Source organism: Notolepis coatsorum (assembly GCF_963971535.1).
Source record: "Notolepis coatsorum genome assembly, chromosome: 10".
Lineage (NCBI taxonomy): Eukaryota > Metazoa > Chordata > Actinopteri > Aulopiformes > Paralepididae > Notolepis > Notolepis coatsorum.
In genome coordinates, this window is record NC_140174.1 from 120987408 (window position 1) to 120997407 (window position 10000).

Sequence of the window (10000 nt, forward strand, 5' to 3'; positions counted from 1 at the left end):
CACATAGTCCTTTACATATCTGTTAGATGCTATATCTATATCTGTACATAATCCCTTACCTACTCTTACTATTTACACTGCTGTGTGACTTACTTTATACCTGTATCACTGTACATGTTAATACTACATCTTCTATAGTCACTCTCCTCTAAATCATCATCATCATCACCTAATAATTATATTCCGGGTCGTTCTCATCCTCGCTCGGGTGGAAGAACAACAGATGTTTATTCATGTTTATTTAATAACAGCTTCTTCCGCTCGCTCGCTTTCATTATTCATTACCGTCGGCCGGCTGCCGGATGAAAACCCGGAGAAACGTATTTATTGATCTGTTTTTCTCTTTCTCCGCCGCCGAGAGCTCTGAGTAGGGAAAGTGAAGTTAATCTTTATATCTAATGTAATTCACGCAAAATATATATATATATATATATATATATATATATATATATATATATATATATATATATATATATATATATATATATATATATATATATATATACAAATATGTATATGCATAATTTTGCTTGCCTAGCAGTTCTGAAGTTATTGCTGTGATGAATATTTCCAAAAAGTGTCTGATTTTTTTTTTTACTTACATTTTTATTTTCATAAGTGATTATTACTGTGTGGGTGGGTGTATCTGTGTCATGAATGAATGAATGAATGAAAACTTTATTTAACAGATTGCAGAATGGGTACAATACAGTACGGCTCAATACACACAATTGTTAAGGGGATGCAGACCAGAGAAAGACTTTCGTCTTGTTTACATCAGGGTCCCCCATCATTGTGGTGATGCCTTGATTGGTTGATCTTTAACCTTCTCTGTATTGTCGCAGTGAAATGGTTAACCTGCTGTAGTGTGGCAGTGAAAGGGTTAACCTTCTGTGTATTGTCGCAGTGAAAGGGTTAACCTTCTGTGTATTGTCGCAGTGAAAGGGTTAACCTTCTGTAGTGTGGCAGTGAAAGGGCCGGCTGTCGTGTGGCAGTGAAAGGGTTAACCTTATGTGTATTGTCGTGGTGAAAGGGTTAACCGTTTGGTAGTGTGGCAGTGAAAGGGTTAAGCGTCCACTAACCCTTAGCCTGTATGTCTGTCTCCGTTGCCTAGGTGACCTCGGACCAACTGGTGTTGCTATTGGAGCTCCTGCTGGAGGAGGCGGAGCTAAGCGTGTCATTGCTGCGTACGCTGCAGAGAGCCTACGACCTGCGGGAGCAAGACGCTGAGGTACTGAGAGCACACACGCACACACACACGCACACACACACACACACACACACACACACACACACACACACATACACACACAGTTTATACACACACACACACACACACACACACACACACAGTTTATACACACACACACACACACACACAGTTTATACACACACACACACATACACACACACACACACAGTTTATACACACACACACACACACCCACACACACACAGTTTATACACACACACACACATACACACACACACACACAGTTTATACACACACACACACACACACCCACACACACACAGTTTATACACACACACACACACACACACACACAGTTTATACACACACACGCACGCACAGTTTACACACACAGTTTACACACACACAGTTTACACACACACATATACACACACACGCATACAGTTTATACACACACGCACATACACACAGTTTATACACACACACACAAACACACAGTTTATACACACACACACAGTTTATACACACATACACACACACACGCACAGTTTATACACACACACACACACACAGTTTATACACACACACGCACGCAGTTTATACACACACACAGTTTACACACAGACACAGTTTATACACACACACAGTTTACACACAGACACAGTTTATACACACACACACACACAGTTTACACACAGACACAGTTTATACACACACACACACAGTTTACACACCGACACAGTTTATACACACACACACACACACAGTTTATACACACACACAGTTTACACACGGACACGGTTTATACACACACACAGTTTACACACACACAGTTTATACTCACACACACAGTTTATACACACACACACACACACACACACACACACACACACACACACACACACACACACACACACACAGTTTATACACACACACACACAGTTTATACACACACAAACACACACACACAGTTTATACACACACACACAGTTTATACACACACACACACACACACACAGTTTATACACACACATATACACACACAGTTTACACACACACAGTTTATACACACACGCACACACACACACAGTTTACACACACAGTTTATACACACACACACACACAGTTTATACACACACAAACACACACACACACACAGTTTATACACACACACACACACACACAGTTTATACACACGCACACACACACACACAGTTTATATACACACACACACACACAGTTTACACACAGACACACCGTTTATACACACACAAACACACACACAGTTTATACACACACACACACACACACAGTTTACACACAGGCACACAGTTTATACACACACACACACAGTTTATACACACACACAGTTTATACACACACAAAGTTTATACACACACACAGTTAATACACTCACACAACAGTTCCGGCTCCATAATCCTTCACAACAGTGTAATGTAATGATTGTGCAGTTTCCCAGCCTGTAATAGCAACTCTCTCCTCAGCCACCATTACTGACTGCATCCCCAAAGTGTTCTGTTGCAACGCAGAGTTCCTTAATGGCTCTATTAGGAGCTTAGACCTTAATGATGTTTTTATATCGTCTGGTCTGGTCTGGTGTGTGTGGTGTGTGTGTGTGTGTGTGTGTGCGTCTGTGCGTGCGTCTGTTTTATGGTGTGTGTGTGTCTGTTTTACTGTGTGCGTGTGTGTCTGTTTTGCTGTGTGTGTGTGTCTGTTTTGCAGTGTGTGTGTGTCTGTGTGTCTGTTTTGCAGTGTGTGATTGTGTGTGTGTGTGTGTGTACTGTAGGTGTGTGTGTGTATGGTGTGTGTGTGTATGGTGTGTGTGTACTGTAGGTGTGTGTGTGTATTCACATTATGAATGTGCCCCCTGGTGGAATGTTAGGGGAACGTTGTTTATATTCCAATTTACTAACGTTACTAGGCGCGCGCGCGCAGGTGTATTGTCGCAGCGCAAGTCAAATCGCTTGCAATGCAATCTGCGAACGACACACATGCCAGCCTGTTACGCCTAGTTATTTATTAAGTGTATTACACGTACATACAACTGTAGCGTTATGAGTGCGTGTTTCACTAAATCAGGTGTAACGTACATGACACGCGCAAGTCGCGTGCACACCTAGAAATACGAACCAACCGACGCCTGCACTACATATGCGTGTGGTGTGTGTGCACCTGTGTGTCCATTGTGAGTCTATGTAGATTGCTGGCGAGCGGCAAACGTTTGATGCCAGATCGCAGGCGCTTGTATGCGTTTTGGTCTGCATACTCTGAAGCGTATTAAACCCCATGTGTGTGTGTGTGTGTGTGTGTGTGTGTGTGTGTGTGTGTGTGTGTGTGTGTGTGTGTGTGTGTGTGTGTACTGTAGGTGTGTGTGTATGAAGCCACAGCTGCAGCCTGTAAGTGACCTGGCTCAGCTCCTCCATTAACACGGGTCTCATCTTGAAAGGAATGATTTGACACATTTTTCCTCTTTTCAATTATATCAATTACACTAGCTGTTTTGTCGGTCGGAGATTATTGTACAGGATGCGGCTCAAATGTGAGTTAAACGTGCCACACCCGGAGAGTTGTCTGTGGGCACTGCGCCCTGTGGTCCTGAGGTACGCTCCACGGCGGGACCGGTCCCGACCAGACCTCCAGGGGTCCCCCGGGGGAAATGATAAAGAAAATCTGAATTTTCAACCAATTTTCTGCCGTTGACTAAAAACACACTTCAATCGATATGAAATGAAAGATGAAAATGAAAATAAAAGAACCTTCGTACTGTCTTTTACTATCATGCACTTTGCCACAAAATCGTTTAAAAATTCTATTTAACCTTTATTTAACCAGGCAGGTCAATTAAGAACAATACTTTCAGCGACGGCCTGGCGAGAGAACAAAGGTCCCCTCAAAAGGGTCACAGGGAAATGTAATAAAATAGAAGATGAAATAGAAAATAAAATCCTTTGGCCGTCTCAGACCCACTCCTATTCGAGCTCCGGGAGGGTCATCAAGGAGAAGTTGCCTATTCTCAGTCCTTGCCCCACAATGGTGGAATGAACTGCCCACCCCAGTTAGGACAGTCGAAACCCATCCAATCTTTTGCCGTCGATTAAAGACGCACTTCTTCAATGAATATCTGTAAAAAAAATATATATACTGTATATATCTAACCCTAACTAACCTTACTGTCATGCACTTATCCTAATAAACTAACCTACACTGTAGCACTCAACACTTTGATGAACATTGTTACTCAGCTGATAAGAGTTGTGCCCTTCCTGATGACGTCGTACAGAACGTGTGAGTCGCTTTGGATAAAAGCGTTCAGCTAAATGACAAAATGTAAATGTAAATGTAGAAGAGAGACAGATGGTACACACATCACAGAGGCACAGGAAATAGTTAAAACACACATCAAACAAACAACCAAATTAAATTACATACATAATACATACAGTACATGAAGCAGAACGGTCACATGACAGTTAAATGGCTGGGTGACATATGTACAGTATGTGATATATAGAGAGGAGACGGGGAATCAACATAAATATAATATGAACATATAAATTGGACTTTTTTGAAGCCTTTATTCATCATGCAGTGACACACACATGCGATGGGCGACACACACAGGAACACACACACATGCAATAATTGTTTTGGGTCACCGATGAGATTGAGTCTCTGCACTTGACCCATCCCGTCGTCCTCCACCCCCCCCCCCCCCCCCCCCCCCAAGGGCAGCCGGGAGCAGATAGGGGCGTCGGCGTGGGGCAGCGCCCCGGGGACCAGTCCAAAGTGCTCCTGTCCGTCTTCGTCAGGGATGCGACAGCGTCAGCGATCTGTTGTGCATGTTTTTCCATTAGGTTTATCTTATCGGGGGGGGAAACCCTTGCGAGCACGGGGAGAACATGCAAATCCACACAGAAAGGCCTGGGAGATCCCCCACCTGGGTACCTGGCATCATGGAAACCTGGTCCCCAAGCGGGAATCGAACCCTGGACCTTCTTGCTGTAAGGCGACAGTGTTAACCACTACCGTGCCGCATGTGCAACAGTCAGCTGGGGACCGTTTCTGCTTAAACACATGAAATGACAAGTCATGTCAAGTCAAGTCAAGCAGCAATATCAGGGAGCCAAACAATGCCCCGAATGGCCCCGAACAGTATTATGATTTATAACGTACCAGGGCTACTCATTCCATTGTTATAAAACTAAGTATTTTGTAGGCGGCTGGGTGGCGTAGCGGAGATTGTGCTCGTCACCAATGCAAGAGACTCCGGTATCGAATCCCAGTCTCAGCATTGCCTTCGGCTTGGGCCGGCCGTCGTACTGGCTCATTTGGCAGAGTCAGCGGGTGGAAGTCGATGGGTGGGGATTGGACATTGTGGACAGCGACCCCTACAGGTCGGTTGGGAGACGCCTGCACAGCAGAGACAGGAAGTATTGGGGGCAGCGTGAGCCTCCCACGCGCTACTCCTCACCACCGAGAGTCCGCGCTGTCTGGTGAAAAGATGCGACAGGCTGCCTCCTTGTGTACCGGAGGGGACACATGATGCAAGGCTTCTATCCTCACTACAAGTTTCAAGTTTCAAGTTTCTTTCTTTAATAGTTGTCATACAGAAGTACAGAATACTTTCATACAAAATGCTTCTTACTGTTACGCTCCAGAGACTGTGCTAGACAAGATAGTATCAAATAACATAGTATAGCATGTAATTTAGAAGAAGAAAATGAGGTCACAGTGTTCGGTATAGACATATGTACAATGTTCTGAGTTACCATATAATATACAATACTATGCAGTGTACTAATGTACAGTACTATATAGTGCAAAGCAGAAATGGGATGAGGTACAGTTTAGGTACAATAAGGTGTACGAGTTGTAGTGCAATCCGCAATCTGGTGTTGCAAGTCACATGCTGATAGAAGTCAGGTAATACCTTTCTCAGATTGGCGCTATTGAAATCACCCAGCACCAAAATGGCGGCGTTAACGTTCGTCGCTTGTATTCTATTTACCTCGTCGTGGCGTCTGGAGAGCGCAGCGTTGTTGCTGGCTTGCGGTGGAATATACACTCCTACAAGGATGATCGCCGTTAACTCCCTCGGGAGGAAGAAAGGACGACACTTGATGGTTATATACTCCAGGTCTGGGCAGCAGTGGTTGGATAATTCCTTCACGTTAGTTGGATCGCTCCAATTTTTGTTAAACATGAAGGCAATACCTCCTCCACGTTGTTTACCGGACTCTGCTGTCCGATCCTTGCGATGGATAAAGAAGTGATCGGCTGGTTGAATTGCGTGGTCTGGAACCTCCGGCGTGAGCCACGTTTCGGTGAAGCAGAGAACGTTGCAGTCCCTAACGTCTCTTTGGTATTGAATCCTTGCTCGGATGTCATCCAGTTTATTGTCAATTGATTGTACATTGGCTAGCAATATACTGGGCAATGGTGTTCGGTGGCGTCTGGATCTCAGCCTGTTACGGATCCCAGCTCTCTTCCCACGCCATCTGGTTCCTCTGTTCCTGGGATCAAGGAACAAAGGATCTGGTCCTAATCTCCGGAGAATCTCTTCAGGCCATTGTTGTGGTTCGGAAAGCTGGTCCAGTGAGTAATCCAGTTGGTAAGTTTCCCGTAATCCAATGTCTATGAGTGACTGACGGTCATACACATTAAATGCACCAACAGTTGGTACAAACAAAACTCTAAAAACTATAAATATTAACAATAAATATAAAGTGTGGGGAGTGGGTGCTACAGTGTGTTTGTTTAAAGTGGGTGTGTGCTATAAAGTGTGTGGTGTGGGTGCTACAGTGTGTCTGTTTAAAGTGAGTGTGTGCGTGTGGATGTGTGTGCTATGTGCGTTTGGTGGTTGTTGTTGTGTAGTGTTCATTGTTCGTTTAGCAGTCTGATGGCCTGGGGATAGAAGCTTCTTCTGAGTCTTTCTGTGCTCGCCTTGAGACTCCGGTATCGCTTGCCTGACCGCAGCAGTTCAAAGAGGCAGTTGTTCGGGTGACTGGAGTCTTTAATGATTCTCTTAGCCTTGCCCTTGCAACGCTTGTTGTAAATGTTCTGGAGGGTGGGGAGCCCCCCTCCAATTGTGCGTTCGGCTGAACGTGTCACTCTTTGTAGTCTGCTTCGGTCTTGTGCAGTGCTATTCCCAAACCAGGAGGTGATGTTGCCAGTCAAGATGCTCTCTATTGTACATGAGTAGAAGTTCTTAAGGATCTTCTGACTGACTTGGAACTTCCTTAGGCGCCTGAGGAAGTAGAGGCGTTGTCGTGCCTTCTTCACAACACTGTCAATGTGTGTGGTCCATGTCAAGTCCTCGGATATGTAGACTCTGAGGTACTTAAAGCTGTTCACTCTCTCAACCGGTGCCCCGTCGATGCTGAGGGGGCTGTAGTCCTTGGACCCCCGACCTCCTGAAGTCCACAATCATCTCAATCATCACAATCATCACAACCGACCAGTGGGAGGCATAGTCTAGCAACGTTCAAGACAGGGGAGGGGAGAATTGGCAATACGAAATTGGGATGGGAGAAAAATTAAAAAATGAGGAGAAAAGGTGGATAAAAAAAATAAAAGTATTTTGTTTTATAACAGAGAGCTCCTCACACTGCCTTGAGCTCCGGATCCAGAATGTCCCTCGCTGGCCTCCATAGCCTCGGCTGACTGGCAGAGCGAAGGAGAGATTCTCATCTGCAATTTCCAGGAAAAACGTAGTGTTTGCTAAAAATACACCGGGCCATTAGGCACGCGCACGCACACACGCACACACACGCGCACACCTGGCTGAAGGCAATTGTCCAGTCCTAATGTCGGTAATCTCATTCGGATGAGGTTAATCACCTATCCCCATATAAATGTGCCTATTTATTCTTTCTCCCACTCACTCTCTCTTTCTCTCTCTCCCTCACTCTCTCTTTCTCTCTATCTCTCTCCCTCCCTCTCTCTATCCCTCCCTCTCTCTCTCTCTTCCTCTCTGCCTTTATAAAACTGCATTCATACGGCGCTTTTATCCGAAGCGCTTCGCTACTCGTACCTCACATTCACCCGTTCACTCACACATTCACCCGTTCACTCACACATTCACTCACACATTCACTCACACGTTCACTCACACATTCACCCGTTCACTCACACATTCACACATTCACTCACACATTCACACATTCACTCACACATTCACCCGTTCACTCACACGTTCACCCGTTCACTCACACATTCACCCGTTCACTCACACATTCACCCGTTCACTCACACATTCACCCGTTCACTCACACATTCACCCGTTCACTCACACATTCACCCGTTCACTCACACATTCACCCGTTCACTCACACATTCATCTGTTCACTCACACGTTCACCCGTTCACTCACACATTCACCCGGTCACTCACACATTCACCCGTTCACTCACACATTCACCCGCCATAGTAATATTAGCATAGTAGGCAGTAGTATAGACTAAGGCTGTCAAAGTTAACGCGATATTAACGCGTTATCGCCCGATTCTATTAACGCCAAAAAAAATTTAACTCACGATTAACTTTTAAGAAAAAAATTATTTACTTTTTTTTAGTTTTTACTAGACTTCACTCAGGTGTATTATCGATGCTCTCATTGATACTATGTTTGTTTCTGAAGTGTGTGTGTGTGAGATATAGAGAGAGAGGGGGGTGAGAGAGATGAGGAAGGGGAAAGAGAGAAAGAGAGCTGGGAGAGTGTGTGTGTGAGAGAGAGAGGGGGGGGGTGATTAATCAGCCCTTGTGTGTGTGAATGTAACACGTTCCTAACGTTTTCTTGCCCCTATTATTTCATGCACACTTTATTCATTGTTTTAAATAATTATTTTCTTTTAAGTTATTTTGTGCATCACTCTGTTGTGAATTTGATGCAAATTTGCAATGCATGAGGGTCATCCTTTTGTGTTAAATGGCTGCATAAAGCAAGCATTTGTTGACTCGCATGTTGATAAGAGTATTACAAATTGGAACTTGAAAAAGATCAGTTTAAGGTAGAAAAAAATTCGATTAATTTGTGATTAATCGCGAGTTAACTATGGACAATCATGCGATTAATCGAGTTAAATATTTTAATCGATTGACAGCACTAGTATAGACATATTAACATAGTAGGTAGTACTATAGAAATATTAGCATAGTATGTAGTAGTATAGACATATTAGCATAGTAGGTAGTAGTATAGACATATTAGCATAGTAGGTAGTAGTATAGACATATTAGCATAGTAGGTAGTAGTATAGACATATTAGCATAGTAGGTAGTAATAAATAGGCATGGTAGATTCCTTAGTAGCAAAGACAGTACGAAGGTTAGTATTTTTCCCCCCAGCCTGTGTGGGAGAATCCATCATATTTACATGACAGGAACAGCTGTTGGGGTTGGCAGTTGGCACTAGTCTTTTGAAGACAGCGACAGTCGTTCCCTTCCTTTGATTAGAAAAGCACTTTGGACCGCAGGCGCAGCGCGGTACTGTAGTTGAGGAGGTCGGAAGGGGAGAGGAGGGGAGAGGAGAGGAGAGGAGAGGAGGGGAGAGGAGGGGAGAGGAGAGGAGAGGAGAGGAGAGGAGAGGAGAGGAGAGGAGAGGAGAGGAGAGGAGAGGAGAGGAGAGGAGGGGAGGGGAGGGGAGGGGAGAGGAGAGGAGAGGAGGGGAGGGGAGGGGAGAGGAGAGGAGAGGAGATGATGGGAGGGGAGGGGAGAGGAGAGGAGAGGAGAGGAGAGGAGAGGAGAGGAGAGGAGAGGAGAGGAGAG

The 10000-nt window shown here is 44.6% G+C and overlaps 1 protein-coding gene across 1 annotated transcript in view; it reads left to right on the forward strand.

Moving 5' to 3' along the window:
* aopep (aminopeptidase O (putative)) overlaps positions 1–10000 on the forward strand; it is a gene marked incomplete at its 5' end in the record, with an annotated part of 268516 nt that overhangs the window by 180993 nt on the left and 77523 nt on the right. Inside the window, one exon of the mRNA XM_084323165.1 lies at positions 1115–1231. Coding sequence (XP_084179291.1) covers positions 1115–1231 — 117 coding nt within the window. The remainder of the gene's footprint in view (positions 1–1114; positions 1232–10000) is intronic.